General features: G+C 52.0%; 1 protein-coding gene across 2 annotated transcripts; it reads right to left on the bottom strand.

Moving 5' to 3' along the window:
* Nucleotide 1: 1 nt before the first annotated feature.
* Nucleotides 2–21,885, bottom strand: C16H1orf167 (chromosome 16 C1orf167 homolog). 2 transcript variants are annotated; one of them, XM_053281287.1, is made up of 20 exons: nucleotides 21,640–21,885; nucleotides 19,910–20,065; nucleotides 16,421–18,264; nucleotides 15,435–15,478; nucleotides 14,499–14,703; nucleotides 14,033–14,199; nucleotides 13,721–13,818; nucleotides 12,726–12,912; nucleotides 12,325–12,506; nucleotides 11,055–11,223; nucleotides 9,953–10,166; nucleotides 8,641–8,816; nucleotides 8,245–8,368; nucleotides 7,220–7,320; nucleotides 4,725–4,977; nucleotides 4,317–4,425; nucleotides 3,477–3,711; nucleotides 2,643–2,778; nucleotides 1,817–1,927; nucleotides 2–1,288 (listed from the first exon to the last, which is right to left on the bottom strand). In XM_053281287.1, exons 2-20 carry the CDS (start codon nucleotides 20,040–20,042, stop codon nucleotides 1,229–1,231), a joined length of 4,548 nt encoding a protein of 1,515 aa, XP_053137262.1. In that variant the 5' UTR covers nucleotides 20,043–20,065; nucleotides 21,640–21,885; the 3' UTR covers nucleotides 2–1,228. The 2 variants fall into 2 exon arrangements, with proteins under 2 accessions (XP_053137262.1, XP_053137263.1); XM_053281288.1 differs by having other exon boundaries at nucleotides 12,726–12,909.
* Nucleotides 21,886–22,447: the final 562 nt, after the last annotated feature.

Here is a 22,447-nt window from a genome sequence, read left to right as displayed (position 1 = left end):
CAGGTTCTGTTTGGATTTTTTCTTTTTGGCATTTTGGATTTGCTTGCATACATTTCACTTTATTTGCCTAAATCTTTTTTTTTTTTAAAGGGGGCTATGTTTAATTTGGAGTCCTCTTCTATTTGAGTGAATACAGGCAATATCTAGCTCCTGAGCACCCACAGCCTTTACTAAAGTGCCATTCTATGCTTCTCCCCAGACCTGGAAACCCCAGCCCTCTCTTTATCCTGCCCAGTTTCACCCGGTACTACCTACCCATAAGGACTAGAAACTTGTGCTTCCCCGCCGCACCCCAGTATAGGCTGAAATCTCCAGCTGAAAACTCTGCACGATACGACATTCTGGGTGAAATCCGCCCAGTGAATTCCCCCCCCCCCCGGTGAAATTCGCCCGGTGAATTTCCCCCCCTGCTTGGGGTAGAATCCTAGCATTATACACTGCCCTGAGCCATTTCTGGAAGGGTGGTATATAAATCAAATAAATAATATCCACAGCCCCCACATTCCAGGCGGGCTCAAGATTGCGAGGCAACTTTGGGATTAACCTCCCCTTGATTGCAGGGACGCTAATAAGGACAGAGGGACTAGAAATCCGGTGGGGGGAGCCTTTGACCGGGAACTCAGCTGTTCCCAGCAGGCTTCTTCATCATCTGCCTAATCAGCAGGGGGACATGTGGAGGGGGAGAGGTTGCCCGCTTAGCTAAGCATCTAATGAAGCCCTGATGGATGGGCCCACGTGCGGAGTGGAGGCGGTGAGGATTTCCAGCTGCGAGGCAGCTCTAAAAATACAGCCGTGTGTGCTCCAGTCAGGCGGGGTGGGCTAAATAGAGGAGGAAGGAAGCCGTCCCCGCGGCTAGCTGGTGTGTGCAACTGTTAGGAGCTAGGCGGTTTTCCTGGTCTTGCGCTGCTGGGGCGGGGAATGAGTCGACGCCACGCCATCTTTTCTTTCCGGCGGAGGTTTGCGGCTGTTTAATGAGCAATTCTAAAAAGCCAAGTGGCTCCGAGAGAGCCTTTGTGGCTGGATCCATTGCCCGATCCCCAGCCTGCCCCAAGTCCAAAATGCACACCCTGCAGGCGTCTCGTGGCCACCGGGTTGGAGGGACTCCGGTTTCTGTAGGGGGCAGGCCAAGGTGGGCCTTGACGTGGCCGGTTTTCTATTGCATCGGACTTGTGTGTGCGTGTCCCTGAAAAGCATGAAAGGGCCTCGAAGCAATGAGAGTCCCATTCTGCTAGAAGTCCGCGCTGCCCTCTGCGCAAGATGCAGCCAGCTGCCGCCACTGTCTGAAGGCCTGGGGACAGAAATGGTCACAGATGTTAGCAACCCCAGAGCATCTGATATTCAAAGGTAGACTGCCTCTGAAGAGGGAAGATCCACATAAAGTTCCGGTAATCACCTTTCCATGCCAGTGAAGCTAATGGCTAGCCCCACACTTCTTGCTAGCAAACTACATACACTTAACTTTCTTTCATGGGGACAGCTCTGAGCTTTGAGGAACACGTCCAGGCCTCTGGAATGGGCACACTGTCTTTTAGGTTCCTCTCACTTAGGGGAAGCCCCATAGCTGATTTCCCCTTTCTAGGGAACCAGGAGCCGAGAGGGACAGGAATAAGCCAGCCCTGCCTCTGTGTGCTCCAAAGAGGTCTCTGCCCCAAGGAGTTTACAACAGAAAATCAGATCTGGCGACAGACACATTTTCCATGGGGAAGGGAGTGCTCTGGCCTCCCAGGAACCCCATTTATTGAATCTTTCTCATGGCTACCTGTAGCGTTCTCTTGCAATGCTTCGAGGTTGCAAGGTTTCAGAAATGCTGCCTTACCTCTACAAGCAGGCGCCTGTACTGGGCCTCCAAGAAACGCTCAGCCACCCAACTCCGCAGGCAGCGTTGCCTCCACGTCTTCCAACTCCACTCCACCAGCCTCTGCCTCACCTGTAGGGGGTGTGAAAGAGTAGCAAATGTGGTGACCTCTCCCAGCTTCAGGAGCCATGCAGAGCACCGAAAGCCTTCCTTTTGAGAAGACAAAGGTTGTCGTCAAAAGATACTAGTCTTTTTGCAACTTCTCAAGGGCTCCAAGCATTTCATGTTAGCTCAGCCATTCCGACGACAGGGGTGTGCACGAAATTCACCCGGATTCGATTTGATATGGAACCACGGAACAGAGTGGAGATATGTTCAAATCGATTCGAGCAGAGTTGAATCGAGTTCGCCTGAACCCGATTCGGGAGAATTCAGATCGATTCGAATGAATCTCCACTCGGTTCAATGGTTCCAAATCGAACAGATCCGGACAAATTTCATGCACATCCATACTGGACCACCACCACCACCTCCTTGTAAGGTAGGGTGGCATTCCCATTTTAGAGACGGAAGGCTGAAAATAGAGAACGACTTTCTGTTCAGGGCTGAGTAAAGATTCAGAGCAGGGTTTCCCCTGCTTCTTCTGGCCACTTCTGCGGCTTGTATGGTATCAGGCTCCCCATCACAGCCCCGGGGACGAGAAACTGGATGCCCATTTCTAAATGAAGGCTAGTACAGCTCGCTTTCCTGGGAGAGCGTGCACATCTCTATGGTCAGAATGACTGAGCTAACCTGAAGTGCTCGGAGCCCTCGAGAAGTTGCAAAAAGGACTAGCGTAGGCACTCACCAGAGTTTTCACCACCAGCTCTGTCCGGCAGGCATCTTTCCAGGACAGCCACGCCCTCGCCAAGAGGCGTATCCGGCAGGCATTCCGGAAACGGCGAAGAAGAACGTTGTGCCTCCACAGCCCGAGATATTTCCTCCTGGAGACAGGACAGACAGGCCAACAATGGGCTCGTAGAAATTACGTATACAGCACACCGTTCATTGTAGAGTATAAGAGAACTCTGCCCCAAGGAGATTACAGTAGAAAATTAGATCCAGCGGACAGGGAAGCAGAAGGACGAGAGGAAGATGGAGTAGGGCTGTAGCTTAGAGGCAGAGGCAATGCTTTGCACGCAGAAGGTCCCAGGTCCAATTCCTGATTGCTGGGAGAGACTCCTGCCTGAAACCTTGGAGAGCTGCTGCCAGTCCGTGCAGGCAATGCTGAGCCAGATGGAACAAGGCCTGACTCAGCATAAGCCGCCTTCCTACGTTTACAAGGCATACCCGTCGCTCAACGGAAGAATATCTGCGTTGCATGCAGAAGGCCCCAGATTCAATCCAGGGAAGATTCCCTGCCTGAAACCTTGGAGGGCTGCTGCCAGTCAGAGCAGACGAGACTGAGTTAGAGGCAGCAATGCTCTGACACGGTATAAGGCAGCGTCCGGGGTTCCTGCATATTGCTTCCGTTAAGGGCTCCTTGGGGATAAGACCTCGCAGTGAAGGTGGCTGGCATTCTGCTTAGAGGCAACAGCCGAATAGTCGCAACACGACACGGCAATCACGACATCTCGCACTGGGACGACCTCTCTGGGGCGATTCGCCCACGTATCTCCGCTTCGGCCCACCAGCTCCTCACCCAAGATGACGCCGCCTGTCACCCACGGCTGGAGCGACTTCGGTATCGCTCCCTAGGATCCGGTCCTCCTCGCCTTTCCGAACGGCAGCGTCCAGACTCCCCGGAGACGGCCATGGAGGGGACCCCAGCATCGTGCTTTGGCACCGGTAGATCATCTGCCACGTGCAGAAGGAGCTCTGGGTCAGCCTGGAACCGACGGCTACTCTGGAGTGTCGCTGTTTCTCTCTGCTTGGCTCTTGCGGTGGGGGGGAAAAAAAAAAGAGTCCAGATGAAGAGCCAGTGCTTCACATAGGCAGCTGCCATATGCTGAGTCCGACCACTGGTCCCTCTAGCTCACTATTGTCTACCCAGGCTGGCAGCAGCTTCTATCTTGGAGATGCTGCCGGGGAGGGGACTTGGGACCTTCCGCGTGCAAGCAGGCAGGTGCTCTTCCCAGAGCGGCTCCCTCCCCTGAGGGGGATAGCTTACAGCAGGCGGCTCTCAGAGGTGGCCACCCATCCAAATGCAAACCTAGGCAGACCCCACTTAGCAAAGGGTCCGCGCTCACTGCCGCAAGACCAGCTCTCCACCCCTTCTTTCTCCCTAAGAGTCTACTTTCTACGTCCAGGCAAGTGGCTTTTTTTGTTGCTGGGGGCGGGGGCAGGCGGGCGAGGTAAGGAAATATTCATGAATGTACCCCCCACCCACGGCCTATCGCATGCCGCACAGTCCTAAGAGGGCTGTACGGTGAGATTCCCCCAACGGTGTCAATCCCTTTTAAGCTCCCCTATATAAACTCCCCTCTCCGGTTTTTTCCGTCGATTCCCCCAGACGGAGCGAGGCAAGAGCTGGGAGACTTACTGTTCGCCCAAGCGAGCGGCAGTTTTGCAAACTTCCGGGCTCCGACGAGGCTGCTCCACTGGCGGCGGCACTGGCGAAAGGCGGATGCTTGTGTCCAGTAGCTGCAGGCCTGGGAAAGGGACGTATGAAATGGTGCTCGCAACCTCTCTCTTACCGAGGGAGGATTTTTTTTTTTTAAACACCCTAAGAAGCCGGCTGGATCAGGTGCCTCTGGGAATCCCCACAGGCAGGCCACCCTCTGCCAATTGTGGCTCCCCAGCAACTGGCACCCGAGGGTAGACTGCTCCTGGATATGGAGGCTCCACGTGTTCGGGACAGCCGTGGATAGAGCCAAGCTCGGAGCGGGTTTCCAAGACCACCACCCCCCTCCCATGCGGCTGCCTCACAAAAAAATCGTGTTGCCGTCACCTCCTTCACCGAGTTCAGGCGCAGGGCCCTGTAACTCCTGGCCATCTTCCTCCAGCGTTGCAGGGCGCCACGCCTAACGGGTTTGTGGCAAAGGTGGTCTTCTTTTCGCTGCCACTCGGCTCTTAGGAACTCTGCCTTCCACTTCTCGAAGCAGGAAGCCAGGAGACGCCACAGCCGGATGGCCTCAAAGTGGACTAGAGCCTTGTGCCGTATGGAAGCGTGGGCCGTGGCCACGGACCAGGAGATGAGAGCCCTGGAATATATGGGACGGAATGTTCTTGGGATTTTTAAGTGAGGGTGCAAGGAGAGACTGCCAGTAGAGCAATTCTGGTGACCTGCAGCTGGCCTATCAGAGCAACAGGACCCCAGCCAGATATTCCAGGGCAAGGGACAGATCTCTGCCGAGGTTTCCCCCCGCCCAGCCACTGCTGTTTATCTGTAGACTGCTTCTGCATCTGGAGGCTCCACTCAGCTATCATGCCTAATCGCCACCAATACCCTCTCCTCTGCCTACATTTATGAATTTCTCTACCCGCTTTCAAAGCCATCCAAAGCTGGCCCCACATCTTGCTGCCGTGAATTCTGCGAATTAATTCTGTGCGGCGTAATTTCATTCTGCGCCCCTTTAATAGCCTGCCTGTCAAACTGCTTGGATGACACCACATTCTAGTGTTATGGCTTTCCACAGGAATATCCACAGGAACACAGGAAGCTGCCATTTACTGAGTCAGACCCTTGGTCCATCTAGCTCAGTATTGTCAACACAGACTGGCAGCAGCTCTCCAGGGTTTCAGGCAGGAGTCTCTCCCAGCCCTATCTGGAGATGTTGCCAGGGAGGGAATTTGGGACCTCCAGCATGCAAAGCTGATGCTCTTCCTCTGAGCTACAGCCTCGTCCCCTAAGGGGAATATTTTACAGTGCTCACACGCAGCCACCCATCCAAATGCAAACCAAAGTGGACCCTGCTTAGCAAAGGGGACCATTCGTGCTCGCTACCACAAGACCAGCTCTCCTCTCCATTTTGGCTCTCCCAGTCTGGGCCTGAGTTTCCCCCTTTTGCCAGAACGGTTTCTACCTGCTAGGTTCCCTCCCCCTCCCCACCCTGTTAATACAAATACGGCAAATGTTTATATACCAAGGCGGTTTGCATCGATGTAAATAAATAAAGATGGCTCCCTGTCCCCAAAGGGCTCACCATCTACAGAAGAGACATGGCCTCAGCCCCTGGAGGGATGCTGTGCTGGGGGCGGAGAGGGCCAGTTGCTCTCCCCCTGCTCAATACAAGAGAATTGCCACATTTTTTAAATAAAAAAGGCGCCTCTTTGCTCTGTTAGCAGGGGACAAATTAATTAACCAAAATTTGAAAAGTTTTCAGGGTAGCCCAGATTATCCGAAGCGAGGCCCGGCCCGGCTTTTGCTGCGGGAGGCTTCGCTGGATGCGTCAAGAGGCAGCAACTCCGAGGAGTTCCCCGTCTCGGCCCCAAAGCCTCGGGTTCCTTCATCTTCCCCTCCTGGGTGAAGCAGGCGAGGCTTCCTCACCGGCCTCCCGCCGCCAGCCAGGGCTCCAGCCGGCCCTTCCTCGGGCACCGACCGCTGTGCTGAGGCCACGAGGCTCTGCTCAGCCTGGCCGGCTTCCCTTCTGCGGACGGATACTTAACGAAGGACAGCCGCCCTCAAAGCAGGCCTGGGCCCAGATTGCCAGATGGGCGTGCGCCGGCCGCGGGGTTCATTAGTGAAAAGCCAGCTGGGGTGGGGCAAAGCCATTAATCTTCCCGAAGGCAAGGGGCCCCCGGAACGCAGGTGCCTGGTCGATGGGGGTCTGATTTGGATGGGGCGTCTGTTCTTTTCTAAACCGAGAGGCGAACTGGATGAAGCCGTGTGTGTGTGTGTGTGTGTGTGTGTGTGTGTGTGTGTGTGTGTGTTGTGGGGGGGTTCTTCTTCTGCTTGTTCCCCGATTTCAGCCCTGCTCACTGGAATACCTAGGAACACAGGACGCTTCCATGCCGAGTCAGACCACTGGCCCATCGAGCTTAGCATTGTCCGCACGGACTGGCAGCAGCTCTCCAAGGAAGCTGCCTTTATTCTGCGTCGGACCCTTGGTCCAGCTAGCTCGGTATTGTCTTCACAGACTGGCAGCGGCTTCTCCCAGGTCACAGGCAGGAGTCTCTCTCTCAGCCCTATCCTGGAGATGCTGCCAGGGAGGGAACCTGGCACCTCCTGCATGCAAAACAGATGTTCTGCCACGGAGCCACGGCCCCATCCCAGCATCAAAAATGCAGAGGCTTTACAGAGCACAAGGTCTCTGCCCCCAAGGGCCTTACAATATAAACTACCTGTATTCAGAGGAGCTACCCTGACGCTTCCGGGAATTTCTCTGCCCGTCTCTAACCCGGGCTGGCCTCTTCTTTACAAACCAGCAAGTCCAGAATCTTGGGTTCACAGGCACCTTGAATGGTTTAGTAACTTCCTTCACAACGCATCCTTGGGGCTCTTACCAGGACTGGAGGGCCCGCCTGTGATGCAGCTCAGCCTTCAGGGTCTGCCGGGTATGAGCCGCCCAAATTGCAAAGCATCTCTCCAGCAGCTGCCTCTGATTCTGGAATTATTATTTAAAAAAGGAGAAACAATGAGCTAATTCAGACACATGTGCACGATCACTCCATGGCTGCACTTTTTCCTTTATAGGCAAGCAAAAGATGGATCTGCCTCTGGTAGGGTCCAGAAGCAGAAGAAAGGGCTGTACCAGTTCAGACTGTAGGGAGTGTGTGTGTGGTTTCTGAACGTAAAAATAAAATAAAAGTCCTCTAAAGTAGAAAACTAGCACGTCAGGGACTTTCAGTCCTCGTTCCTGCAATGCTGCCTTTCTACCTGCAGGGAGCAGAAAGGAAGCACACTTTTAAAAAAAAAAAAAGGTTCCTCTATGCAAAACCAAGGGAACATGCAAAAAGGACATCTGAAGGGTGGGCGGGGGAGAGAAAATAAATAAATAAAAGGCATCTGAGTAGGGAGAAGGAGGGGCTGGCACCATTCCCCCTAAATGACTACTTTCTGCTCTGGGGGCAGGGGATTTTGTGTGTGTTCTGTTTTCACTAGCTTGGACAGCTTTAAAAGGGGCTATGTAGTGTTCACATGAAGTCTCCCATTCAAGTGCAAACCAGGGTGGACCCTGCTTAGCAAAGGGGACGAGTCATGTTTGCTACCACAAGACCAGCTCTCCTCCTCTGGGACAGTCCCTTATCGCTCAGCCTAACCTACCCCACCTGTTTGCTGTGAGGAGAGATATAACCACACACACTGCTTGGGCCGCCGCCTTGGTGGAAGAGCAGGATACAGACGTAAAAAGAAATAAACCGAAGCCACGGAAAAGCCTTGTGAGGTGGTCAAACTTTGCACAGCTCCCACGGCTCATTCACACATGCAGGCCATCAAACTAGGAAGGTGCCAGTCAAAGGACCCTGCAAATCTCTTAAACCTCAGCTCAGAGACAGAGACCATATTCCGCCTTCCAGACCACATTTACCTCCGCTCGATTCCCTCCAGACCGTGCTCCTTCCCACGCTGAGGAAACAGCAAAGGATGGGGCCCCACAGTCCGGGCTAAAGGACCCCAAAGGCTGGAAGTGATCTCTTACAACGTGATCCTCCCTATGAGAGAACAAAGTTGACCCTCAGCAATCTCGGCAGGAGAACAATCCCGGTTCCACTTCCAGAAAACCTGCCCACACTCAGAGTCCGATGGCTCGGCTCTGATGCGAGAGACAGAACTCCGAGACGACGATACAAAACCACAAATCCCGAAGCCACGCAGCAGCTAAGTTGAAGACTTTTATTGGTCGTGCCCAAGCCCAATCCAGGGGGGAAAACACGACGACGACAATAAACAGAATCTGGCCACCTTGAAGCTGGATTCGACTTACCCAGCGCAGCAGATTCCCCGAGGACGGGCTGGATCGCAGAACGCTACGGTCGTATCGATACAAACGTCTGGGTCAGGGTCACACCACGGAGACGGTCGATCGTGCTGGGGGAGGATCCCAGAGTCCTCCAGAGAGGAGATGCTGGACCAGCTACTGCCACTGAGGCTGTTTTTCTCCTGCTCCCAGCAACGGGAAAAAGCGAGGATCAGTCCCCTGCTTTTAAATGCTCATTTAATTTTTTATGTAAAAATATCTGGGCCTCCCTTTCTGCTTTTTTCTTTTTTTTAACCTCCCAAAGCATCGGGAAGTGACTTGTGAGGGCTGCAGGGATATCACCTCCCTACACTGACTGGCAGCGGCTCTCCACGGTTTCACAAGCAGGCATCTTCTACAGCCCTACCTGGAGATGCTGCCAGCAGGGATTGAACCTGGGGCCTTCTGCATGCAAAGCAGATGCACTTCCACTGAGCCACGGTCCTTCCCCAAAAAGTGTCTTTCACCCTTCTCTACATCGGAAACTGCTTTATAAGGAGCCCCGCCGCCTCCTAAGGTCATTGGGGGAGGTTCGCCTGCGGCTGCTGCCAACTTGTCTGGCAGCTACTCGGGAAGGGGCCTTCTCCGTTGCAGCCCTCGGACTTTGGAATGTGCCCCCTGTTGAAATAAGAGCCTCCCCATCTCTGGCCACTTTTTAAAAAGGCACTGAAGACACATTGATTCCCCCGGGCTTTTCATTAGATTTCTGGTTTTAAATAATTTTAATACTCGGTTTTAAATGCTTTTAATCTTTTAAACGATTTTCATTGTGAATTGACTTAATGTTTCATATGATTTTCATTGTCAACCGCCCAGAGATGCAAGTTTTGGGCGGTACAGAAATATTTTAAGTAAATAATAATTTAAAAAATAATGAGTCAGGCCCATGGTCCATCTAGCTCAGTGTTGTTTTCACTGACTGGCAGCAGTTTCTTCAAGGTTGCAGGCAGGAGTCTCTCTCAGCCCTACCTGGAGATGCTGCCAGGGACTGAACCTGGGACCTTCTGCATGCAAAACAGACGCTTTCCCACCGGAGTGGAGTTACAGCTCCATCCCCCAAGGGGAATAGCTTACTGTGCTCATGCATACCAGGGCAGACCCTGCTTGGCAAAGAGGACAATTCAGGCTCACGACCGCAATGTAAGATAGATAATGAATCCCAATTAAAACCACAGCCAGAGAGTTACGCCTCTGTCATGCCCGGCACAGACGACGGCCACCTTCCCCATGGGACGGGGGCACTCGGGGGCACAGAGAGGCCCGTCGACAAATCTCTCACCTTGCCCAGGAAGCTTCCAGAGACCGGCAGGGTCGGCGCTTGGCTATGGAAGCCAGAGGACAGAGAGGACTCCTCGGAAACCAGCAACGGCAGGACAGGTTCCTCGGCTAGGTCCTTGGAGCAGGGCCCGAGAGAATTCGCACGGAGAGCCTTCTGGCGCCAGCACTCCAGGGCCTCCCTCTGCTGCCGTTGTGCCACCGCGTGACGGAAGGCGCTGAAGAAGAGAGTCGGTGAGCATTTAAATTATCTGCTCAGAAAAGCCCGAATTCTATCTTTAATTAATTATATTATTTTTTTACATTTATACCCCGCTCTTCCTCCAAGGAGCTCAGAGCTGATTTTTATCCTCACAACAACCCTGTGAGGTAGGTTAGGCTGAGAGATACCTGACTGGCCCAGAGTCACCCAGTGAGTTTCATGTTTGAATGGGGATTCGAACTCGGGTCTTCCCGGTCCTAGTCCAGCACTCTAACCACTACACTATGCTGGCTCTCTTTTTTATTTAGACATAAAATATCGTGCAGAGAATCTGCACTCTGCACGACACACTCGCTGTCTACATGCATGGATTTTTTACATGGCTGGACGCATCTGGACATACGATTCATCCCTCCCTCCTTCCTGGAGTGTGAAATGCTAGACTAGAGCCAGGCTGTACCGCCTTGCCAGGCTGTACCACTTCACACTGCAGCGGGGTGGGGAATCACAAATGCTCCAAATCATGACGAAAACTCTGCTTGCAGACAGCACGGAACGGAAAAATATTCTAGCCAGGGCTGTGTGTTTCCCCCAATCACGTAAAAATCCCAAGCCAGCTCGATCCAGTTTCCATGCCAAGAAAAGACCCACTTTTGTGTCCTGTATAGATGACTGAAATATGTTGTGCTTATTTTGCCTATTTTATTCTGCAATATTTACTGGCTTGCATAACACAGCCTGGTTTCACTCATCCCCGGAACCAGAGATGCTCCCCCAAGTCAAAGGATAAAAAACCTTCCTTCATAAGGATAAGACAGAAACTTGCCTTTCAAATATGAAAACCGGGGTGAAAAGGAAGCTGACGGCAATATCTGCCACTTTAGGTTGGCGATCAAGCACTTACTTCGCCTGTTCATGGTCCCGCCATCTCGCCCGCCAAGTCCAAAATGCCGCTTGCAACCTTAGTGCGTGGTAGAGTCCTTCCAGAGCGTCGGCTCCGTTCCTCTGGGACCACCTCGCTACTATTGGGCACGGCTGAGTCACCGGAGCATCTGCAGCTAAGTCGAAGCGGGCTGTTTTTATCAGTCACCCGCGTGAAAGAGAGACAGGGGAGAAATGATTAGCTATTAAAAAGATTGGAGGTTTTATCTGAGGAATGCAAAGAGAAATCACTTGTAGGGATTTCTCTTGGATTTTGTCTGCAGGAGTCACAAGATAATATTATTTATATAACTTCAGAGCGGGAGGGGAGATTCAAAATGGACATTTCGCAGACTGCATTCTGCACGCTTTGAAGGTGGCTTTACAAACAGATTGGACCAATTTGAGGAGGAGGAGATCAGCTACATTATAGGCCACGAGTGCTAAAGAGAACCTTCTTGCACAGGGGCAGTCTACCTCCGAATTCAAGCTGCTGGGGACAAACAACAGAGGAGGGCTGTTGTCTCCCGGCCTCTCTTGTAAATTACGTCGATTAAACAGATTTTTAAAAGTTTTAAAATGTTTGGCACTGTATTTCGCATTTCCTGGTGTCAGCTGCTCATTTTGTGTAATGCATTTTAATTGGATAACAATTTGTTATGGGGGGGCTAAAAAATAAATTTTATTATTATCATTATTAATGGCTGGCTAGAGCGCTAAGCCTAAACTTGTGAGTCTCTGCACCCCTAATTACAGTCATGCCTCACCAACCGCAAGGGTTCCGTTCCAGGAAAACATCATAGTTGGCGAATTCGCGGTAGATGAGCCATTGAAATAAATGGCAAACGGGGGGGTTAGGGGAATCGCGGTCGCAAAAGGACTGCAAAATACAGGAAAAAAATCTCCCCAAATCACCAGGAGAGAACAAGAGGAGTGAAGGAGACCCCAGAAGATGACCCCCTGGCCCCTGAAAAACGTGGAAACAACCCCACCATTGGAAAAAAATCACGCCAAACTACAGACACTCAGGTCGCGGTTGCTGAGACCTACCACAATCTCCCGGTCGCGGATACTCAAAACCGCGATTGGGAAACCCACGGTTAGCAAGGGATTACTGTAGTCCATAGGATCAAGTTTTTAAAAATATATATATATATTAGTAACTCTCAGTGCTGCTTCTAACAAACACGGCTACATCACCGAGTTTCCTGCAGCTCCTGCACCTCATCCCCGAGCCCCTCTCTGCTCCTCACCGCAGAATGTCCTCTGCCTCCGGGTAAACAGCTCCGACACCGTCCTCCTGGCCCTCTCCCGGAACGCCGCCATCAGGGCCCACTGCAGGAAGGGCAGCCTCAAGGATCTGAGCCGCTGGATTTCCAAGCCACGCCGGCCCCGTGCCTCCCGTCCGGCAAAACCCTTCCAGGCACTGAAGCATCTAGAGAGACCGAGGAGGAGGAGGAGGAGTCAGACCCGAAGGAGACTTGAGCTTCTAGGCCGCCTCTTGCTCTGAAAGGTCCCTGGCTTGTGTTCGCACCAGACCGAGTCAAATGGCGTTGGATGCTCGGGATGTGCACAAACGGGTTCGTCCCCTCCCGGGAGGTGGGGAGGGGTTTCCATTAAGGACCAGGGAGGATGATTACGGCGCTTTTCTCACCGGCCAACCAGCCGCCGCTGCATCTGAGCCACCAGCGGCAAGATCCGCCGGTTGGCACAGCTGCGGGAACGCCACCGCTCAAAAAGGCCCCGCAATCTCCTTTTCTCCAGGATGGCACGGACTTCCCGGACGCTGGCTTCCTCTTTGTCCAGACGCTCCTTCTGAAGGCGCCACAGTCTGAAAGCTGCTGTGGACAAGGTGGGGAGGGAAAGACGGACACCCTGGGGTCAGGGAAAGCGGATTGAGGGCAGCGGTGGCTACGCTTCCTGAACAGACAGGCCACTGGAACATTTCCCATCGATCCAGAATGCCCAGCGGCATTACAAAAACAAAAGCCGGGGGCATTGCTGTTCTTGTAGCCCCGCCCCTCGGCCCTTAACCACGCCCATTTGACTCTAGCCCCTCCCACCGGTGGGAAGAATCCGGTTGGGGAAAGGAGACCTATTTTCCCTTCTTGCTAAGGGAATCGGCAAAAAATTTTCAACCCAATCTGGTTGCATATTAGGCTTTCTCCTTGGGGGAAACATTCATTTTATTTATTTATTTATTTGACATTTTTTAAAATACTGCCCCAAACTTACGTCTCTGGGTGGTTTACAACGAAGTAAAAACAGAAAAAGTAAAACATTAGTTAAAAGAAAAAGAAAAAAAAGTTAAAACGTTACAACAATTTAAAAAATTTAAAATAATACTTTAAAGCGGTATTAAAACTATTAGAACAATGTCTAATTAAAAGCCAGGGTGAATACATGCGTCTTTAAAGACTTTTAAAAAGCTGTCAGTGATGGGGAGGCTCTGATTTCAGCAGGGAGAGCGTTCCAAAGCCCAGGGGCCGCAACGGAGAAGGCCCGTCCCGGAGTGGCCACCAGACGAGCCGGCGGCAACTGCAGACGGACCTCTCCGGAGGATCTCAAAGGGTGGTGGGGTTCGTGACGAAGAAGACATTCTCGTAATGGCAGTGAACCGAAGCCATCGGGGCGAGAGCAAGCACTTACCAGCCAGCCGCCTCACATCCCGAACGGCCTGGATCTTTTGGCCCAGCTGGTCTTCCCCCTGGGTGAGATGGTGCTGTATCCACAGGTTCCCTTCGGCCCTGAACGGAACCCCAAATGCTTTATTGTCCCTCGAAAGGCAGGGCAAGTGTGGTGGCTGCAGACTCAGGCTGGGAGGACCTGGGTTCAGTTGGAAGGACCCGCCCCCAACCCTCAGCCTAGCCTACCTTGCAGGAGCGTTGTGAGGGTTTTGAAAAACCCTCCTCGGAAGAAAGGCAGACCAAGGGATGAATCCTTTGCCTTGCCGTTGCTCACCTGCTGTACTGGGCAGCCTCTTTCAGGTGCTCTGCAGAGAGCTGGCAGAAGAAAGGACGTTTTGTGATCCTCTCTCTTTCCAGAAGAGCTGGGGAATCCGTGGTCTGGGCCTCTGCTTCCCTCTGTGACGTGGCCTCTCTCTGTTGCTTTGCGGCCGCATCCCGCCACTGAAAAGGAATCGGAGTCCGTTAACCCAAGAGGGCCCTTCGGGTCACCCTGGCCACGGGCCACCTCCTGCCACAAATAAGCAGGGGATCAGGCCGTAGCTCAGCGGTAGAGCGTCTGCTTTGCATACAGAAGGTCCCGGCTTCACTCCCTGGTAGCATCTCCAAGTACGGCTGGGAAAGACGCCTGCCCGAAACCTTGGAGAGCTGCTGCCAGTCAGTGCAACTGGGATGGAGAGGCATCGTGGCTCTGAAGCTGGAAGTGGCCTATAACCTTCCGCCAACACCCTGAGCATCCTTACTCGGCGGAAACTGGCAGCCAGCACCGCCCGGGCGTGTCCCCGCTGGCCAACGCCCAATCGGTCGTCCCCGAGTTGCACCGCCCACTTCAGGGCGCTGAGCCCTTTCCGCAGCAGCTGTCGCCTGTACAGCGCCCGAGCGGCAGCCGCCTTCTCGGAAACGTGGCGGTGCCAGACCCGGAAACATTTCCCCAGCAGCAGCAAAGGCCTAGAAGACGAAAATAAAAGAATTTAAACATTAAAAACGGAGAGGAGTCACCCAGTTTTTTGTTTAACCCTCAGCTGACTTCTCAGACTCTGTCCCCAGACTACAACTCCCATCACCCCCAGTCACACTGGCCTTTGGCAGGGGATTATGGGAGTTGTAGTCTCTGGGGACCAAGTCTGAGAACATCTGGGGACCAAGTCTGAGAACCTAGAGTTTGTGCTGCGGTTGAATGATTATGTGTGCACAAATTTGTATATATAAAACACAACGTTGTTTCGAAGGGAGGACACACACACACGTCACTTTCTTGTATCTTTCCTTCCGTCTTTATTTTCTGGTATCTTTACTTTCTCGTATCCTCCCCTCTAGAGCTTTAAACAATCCCAAACCCTAAGGGCCTTCTCTAGATACCAGCAATTTCCCCACTCCAAGCCTAGATGTTAAGCCCTCATTTATTCGAGATTGTCTTTATTTTGTTTATAGATATATATCTATCTTATCCCACCTATGTACAAAGTGGCCTGCATCAGAGAAATTTTTTTTAAAAAGCCTAAGCAATAGCATCAAAGCAATAAACACAGAACTGCTGATCTAAGCGTTCTAAAAATAAATAAATAAATAAATAAATAAATAAATAAAAGCATAAGATTAACAGAACAGCAACAACATTTACTCTTCAGATCGTGGCCTGCTTTTCCAAGGGTGCCCTGTCCCTCACATAATCCTATTACCTTTTCCCGTTCCCGTCTGTCGACCTGTCCTCTGGTTCCAGCTCCTATAAGTAAAGAGAAGTCAGACAGTTCCCGCCAGATCTTAAGATAATTGCCTTCCTGTCTGGAACTGCCATGACCTGGGAACAATTTGTACTCAAAAGATTCTAAATTCCATGCTGGGTAAGTCGGGCAGACACTGAGGAAAAGCCAGACTCTGCGACCAGAATAAATTAGGCAGCTCAAAACATAGGGGCAGAAGTTGGCTTAATTTGCATGTTACACTCTGTTTTTATTGAGCTTGCAGAAGTCACAGTCGCAAGGGAGGAGAGCTGGTCTGGTGGTAAAGGTAAAGTGTGCCGTCAAGTCGGTGTTGACTCCTGGCACCCACAGAGCCCTGTGGTTGTCTTTAGCAGAATACAGGAAGGGTTAACCATTGCCATCTCCCCCACAGTCTGAGACGATGCTTTCCAACACCTTCCTATATCGCTGCTGCCTGACATAGTACTAGTGGGGATTCGAACCGACAACCTTTCGGGGAGTGGGGATGAATTGCCCTCTTTGCTAAGCAGGGTATGCCCTGGTTTACATTTGGATGGGTGACTACATTTGAGCGCTGTCTGCTGTAAGATATGGGGCTTTAGTTCAGTGGCAGCGCATCTGCTTTGCACGCGCAGAAGGTCCCAGGTTCAATCCCTGGCAGCATCTCTCTGTAGGGCCAAGAGAGACTCCGGCCTGCAGCCTTAGAGAGCTGCTGCCAGTCTGTGTAAGCAACACTGAACTAGATGCACCAAGAGCCTGACTCAGTATAAGGCAGCTCCCTATGTTCCTAAGACGCAGATGCCTTTTGAGCAATTCACAGGTTTATCCGTGTCTCTGAAGGCCTGATAGTTAAAATTGTCAAATGACCAAGTAGGTTCCAGCCCTCATTGGCCAGAAGGTTCCTATAAGCCACTGTTCCTTCTGAGTCCCACGCTCCCAAATTCAAACAAGCAGACCAAACTCACCTCCTCTGGCCCGCCACCCATCACACGGCGTCTCTCTTCGAGGTGGGGCAGTTTAGCAGTCTTTTCCGTAAAGGACGCCTTGCTTTGGTCTGCCTTCGCGCCGGGCCAGATGTCCACGCAGAGAGAATTCTGGGAACTGGAAGAACTTTCCCCAACTCCGGTGGGGTCTATACCATCTGTTGTGCCAGCGGCCGCCCGTGAATATTCCCTAAGACCTTTTCTGCCCACCACCCCAAAAGGACAAGATTTATGAGGGGGAAATGGGGCAGAATCGTCCGCAGAATATGTGGTTACTGGACCCCCATAAGCTCCACCTGGTTCACCCTGAGGTCCGCGGACTTCGGGGTCTTCAGATACAACACCAAAGCGATGGGCCAGAATGAACCGTGAATCTCTGGGGGAACCCATGGTCAAGAGCACTTCCCTTTGGGGGCCGTACACAGCCACCCCCATGTTCACCGGAGTCCCAGCACACAACGTCTCCAAGGACAGCTCCAGCCCATCAAAAGGAGGAAGGTTCTCGTGAGCCAACTCAGAGCGACGGAACGGCCTGGATGAAAGTTCTTCCGGATCAAGGGCCCTTGGGTGGTAGAGGCTGTTTAGAGGGTCACGCGTCCCCTTCCCTTCCGGAACCTTCTGCACCCCTGAGCAACAACCGAGGTAGCAACCGGGGGGGTTGGGAATAGGATAACTTTCTTCTGCCCGAAACGCCAGCGTGGTTGAACCGGCACCACCGTAGAAAGGGGTTGGCCAGCACTGGCCCAAGGTTTCTGTTGGGCGTTCATAAAACTGGGCGTTCTTGGCTCTGTAGCCAAAAGGGAGGGGTTCGGCGTCTCGCAAAGCGCCCGCTGCGGGACCGAGACCCCAACCCTTCGCAAAGGGGGTCCGCCATTTCGCACTGGCCTGCTTGGCAGAGCTCTCTTCTATGAGGCCCAGCACGGCCGAGGTCGAGACCCGAGGATCCAGGCGTGGCCGGCACGAAAACGGAGGAGACTTGGTCTCCCAGGGGGAGGAGCCCAAAGCCCCCATGGTGGCCGCTTCTTCCTTCAGCCGTTGGATGGACCCGTGCAGTTTGGCAGACGTCCGCGACGACCGTAAGAGGGCCTGGAGCACTGCAGAGGAGGGATCGATCTCGATCAAAGTGGAGGAGTTCAGCTGCTCCAAGGTGAGGGCAGGCCCAGAAGCCGAGAGGTTGGCTCTTTTGCTGGGAGAAGCATCAGGGGAAAGGGATCCCTCAGAGGCGATCACGGACAATTGGGTCAGAGGAGAGGAATCACCATGGGCCCGGAGATTTCCACAGCTCCTTTTGGATACAGAGACACAACCCAGAGGTGGTTTCAACGCACATTGGTCTTTTATTTCCATTCTCCTTTCGGGGACATCACAACGAGAACAGGGTTCAAATCCTTCGGTGGGTTTCCTGCTCCAACACCGACTTCTGTCTGAGAAGTCATTTGGGGGGTTTGTTTTCAAGCCAACTTTGTCTGGGCAGGAGCGGCTCGGACCACGATCCGTGGCGGTCCGAGGGCGAGGGTGACCGACACGGACCACGCTTTCCGATCCACACCTCTGCAGCCTCGACTCGAGGTTGCTTTGCTGCCGTGAGGAAGAGTTGGAGAAGCCAGAGGCGGTGTTGTGGATAGGCCAGTAAGCACAGGAGAGGTTGGTCTGAACCAGATTTTGTGGCCTGGTGACTCCGTTCCCTTCCCGTGGCCTTGCCTGGGCAACTGCTTCACTTTGGTTCGACACTGAGAAGGCAGCACCAGCAGAACGAGAAGCGTCAGCGTGGCTTCCAGGGTCCAGGTACAGGTTAATGTTGACGTTCTTCTGAACGTTTCTTGGTTCTGCAGGGATGGGGGGAAAACTCATCAAGTCCCTAACATTCAGAGCAAGCATCAGAAGTCGTTTTCAGTTCCTTAACATGGGCTAATATTTAAAACACCAGCTCCAGCTTTCCCTCTCGCCAGTTAGAAGGCCTGTGAACATTCCGTGACGTCACAAAAGCCCAGCCGGGGTGACCGCATGCTAAATGGACAAGCATGATGTCGAAATCAGCGGATTCTGTATTAGAAGATACTGCAAAACTGTGCAGCCCTTGACACATGATGGTTTAATAGATATTCCTGGAGGCTTCTGGGCCACCGGAGGCCAGTGAAAACTCCAGCCCCGCTTTTGCTGTATACAATTCAGAAGCAAGCTTTTGTATATCTTGCATTTTTTTAAAAAAACAACATGCCTAACTTTGGACCGAGACAAGCTGAATTCTAAGGGCTCGTTGATGTAAATCGGGGTTCCCAACCTGTTGTACTTCAGATGTTGCTGAACGACAATTCCCATCATCCCCAATAAATTGTAGCAGGGGATGATGGGAGTTGTAGTTCAGTGACATCTGGAGTACCACAGGTTGGGAACCCCCAATGTACATGAAGCAAAGCCACCAATATTCATTTCCCGAAGTTCCCAGGCATATATGTATTTTCAAACGTTTCTCAAAAAGTTTCTTTCCCTGGGTTCCCGACCCCATAAGGACTAGGAACTTGAAGGTTTCTTTTAACGCCGAGTTTCCACAGGATGAGAATAGGAGCCACCCATCCCTGAATTTCAGATTAGCTAGAGATAGACAACCTGTCTTTGGTTACAGAACTCCTAAGCGCTCAACAAGCTGCCACAATTCAGAGTTTTTAGTTACTGCTGCCCATGCTTTCTTTGCACAGGAGCAATCTAAACCTAGGATTCTGCTCCTGCACCACAGCAAAAAAAGCATCAGCGCACGTTACGACGCACCTCCCAGGACAAACCACCTCTAGTCTGCACGAGGCCTTACTCACGCCGCTCGGCACCGTGGGACATCCCGCTCGCTCCGTCCTCCAGAACCCTGGGGGCAAGAACTCTGTGCCCGCTCCCCCAGCCGCGATGGAAAACAAACCCTGATGCTTGCACCCTCCCAGTCGCTGGGCTCTGCATGCTTAATGCTGAAAATCCCAAGGAGGGAGCCTCAGCCACCTGAGTCACTCTAAGCGGCTTAAGGCGCACGATTAAAAACACCAGTTAGTCATTGTGACTCCAGATGTCCGGGAAGGAGAGACTTTGATCCACAGCTAATTAGAACGCCATCCTCGAGACTGGCTTGTTTGGAGATTACCCACCCAGCCTATCAGGGCTCCCAGCAAACCTATCAGGGCTCCCAGCAAACCTATCAGGGCTCCCAGCAAACCTATCAGGGCTCCCAGCAGACTTACCCAGCCTATCAGGGTCTCGGGGAAACAACTGCACTGTCAGGTTGAGCATATGCCTTTCCTTGAGCATATAGTGGTGTGAAAATACCGAGTTTAAAAATGTGGGGTATTAAATACTGTGCGTGACACTGTGTGTGTGTGTGTAGGGAGGTGATGCTTATTTTGCCATAGGTGGCGGCGGCAGCAAAAGGTCCAGGCTCCAAAATAACCTAGATGCACCTCTGTCAGTACTATCTACTCTGACAATACTTACCCGACATCAGATGGCTGCTGAAACGAGGAGGCACATTTTCTTTCCTCCTGTCCCTCCAGACTCGGCTTCGGTTCTCCACGCCCACGCGAGGGAAACGCCTCCGTCCCTTCAGACCAGAGTCGGGGAAGGCCATTCCGACAACAGCAGGTCAACTGCCTGGCACATCAAACAGAAGCAGAACAGAGATCGAGGCGGGGGGGGGGAGGCAGATCTCCAAGCGGTTCGAGAGCCAGAAAGGAGTTTAAGAGATGTAGCTTCTAAGTCCTGTCCAAGCAAGACTACCCAGGGAAAATGGGGAAATAGCTCAGCCTCAGTTTCCCACCTGTAAAATGGGTACCATAGCGACCTACCTAATGGGGCATCCTTATGCAGGGCACACATTCCCTATACCCCACTGCAGCCCTCATTCCTACCCTTTGGAGATTTCAACAGCCCTTGCTCACACACTTTCAACTCTGCCATAAGGACTAGAACCTTTTTTTTTTAAGAAAGAAAGAAAGCTGAGATTTTTCACCAGGACTCTGGTCTATTTAGGCCTTGGCAGCCCTGGTTTATGGGAACTGGTGGCCCCAAGCCTGAACTGGGAATGAGAAGGAAGGGGTTAGACTAGAAACCCCCAGTCCCCCCACTCTTACTCTATACTTCTATGAGAAGGTCCTCCGTTGATCTTAAGGGTGCACAATTCTTCTAAGAGGGTGCTTGCCCCCTGCAGTTTATATAAGAACTTGTCTTTAATATCTCCATTTAAATCCACATCTTACATAGGAACATAGGAAACTGCCATATACTGAGTCAGACCATTGGTCTATCTAGCTCAGCATTGTCTTCACAGACTGGCAGCAGCGGCTTCTCCCAAGTTGCAGGAAGGAATCTCTCTCAGCCGTATCTTGGAGGTGCTGCCAGCCAGGGAGGGAACTTGGAACCTAGGTGCTCTTCCAAAGCGGCTCCATCCCCTAAGTGGGGGAATATCTTCCAGTGCTCATACTTCTAGTCTCCCTTTCATATGCAACCAGGGTGGACCCTGCTTAGCTAAGGGGACAAGTAATGCTTGGACCAGCTCTCTCTCTCTCTCCTCAGCCTTGAAATGCTGAAGGAATTTCTCTGGTAAATTAAAAGATTTTTGTGATCAATTAAGGACTACCGTCCCATTATGCTGGAATTAGAGAAGAAATCCAAATCTACTTGCAGAGAAAGTCAATTTCCTTTTATTAATTGCTGGAATGCTAAAGCACCACCTGAGAGAGATACCGGACAGGCACGGGGACATTATTTATAAATATTTTACCCTGTCTTTCTGCCGGCTGCATATTGTTTTGAGTGCTTCGGGAAAGTGGCAAACATCCTGAGAAACGGAAGCATTTTTGTGTGTGTTTTGTTTGGGGTTTATAAACTCTTTGTTGAGCGGTTATCACAACACCGTGATTTTGTTTGGGTTCTGAACTGCATTTATAGAGCCACCTGAAATCAGCAGTGAATCCACACTTTGCAAATCTGTGCTTGGCTCTCTTTCGGTTATATCTTTTTTTTAAAAAAAACATGATCAATCAAACGTGCTCCTGTTTGGGCTGGATCGCGGCCCCTTGCTCACGCCCAATTAGGACTTCCTTCCCCTTTCAGCTGCTGCAAGCTTAGAGGATACATTTAGGGGCTGGCTGTACTGCGGGGGAGGGGGCAGAGGGGGGTTGTTTGGGAGGGGCTTGCATGGGGTTGGCGGGGGGGAGAAATCTTACCTCTCTCGTCCTGTCTGTTAAAATCCTGTTGCTGGGGAGATAACCTGCCTGCACCTGGTAGCTAGCTACTAGTACCTGGATTTCTAAAGGAGAAAGGGAGGCAAGCGGGGGCGGGGCTCTCTGTCAAGGTGGGGAGGGAGAAAGAAAGAAAGAGAGTCCCTTGCGAACTGCCCCCTCCCGAAAAGGAAATGCCAGGGTTTTTTCCGTTGCCTCTTTCCAGCCACCGATTCCCCGCGCCTTCCTTTCGAACAGACGGAAATGCAACGGGGGGACGCCAGAGGGGTTTGCGAGGGCGGCGAAGGCGCCGCAGTCTGCAACGGGGCCCTGGCAGGGAGTCCGCGAGGGACACGTTTGGGAGGCATATTTCTCTCTCTCTATATATATATATGTGTCACTCACACACACACACAGGAGGGACACGTGTTGAATCTGTGTGTGTGTATTACACACACACACACACACCAGAGGAAGGGGTGGTTCTGCAGTTTTGTGAAAAATAAAGGCAAGGAAAACAAAACCAGAAGTGGCCTTTAAAAGGGAAAGAAAATATTCTGATATAGTTATAGAAGATATTCAATATATAAATATATATATGGCAATCTGGGGACGGAGTGACACCCCCGCTCCTCACAAGCCTAGACCATGCCTCTTATCCTGGGAAGCCGCTGACTCAGGAAAACACCTGTGTGGTCACGATCCCCACCCTATTTCCACTGATCATTGGCGAGGGGTCTCTTCTATTGCCAGATTGCAAAGGCCTCTGGTTGCGAAGTAACGGCACTGGGATATGACCCTTGGATCTAGTTTC

The sequence above is a fragment of the Hemicordylus capensis genome, chromosome 16 (assembly GCF_027244095.1).
Source record: "Hemicordylus capensis ecotype Gifberg chromosome 16, rHemCap1.1.pri, whole genome shotgun sequence".
Taxonomy (NCBI): Eukaryota; Metazoa; Chordata; class Lepidosauria; order Squamata; family Cordylidae; genus Hemicordylus; species Hemicordylus capensis.
The sequence above is the reverse complement of the archived record's forward strand: the minus strand, read 5'-3'. Positions and strand labels throughout refer to the sequence as shown.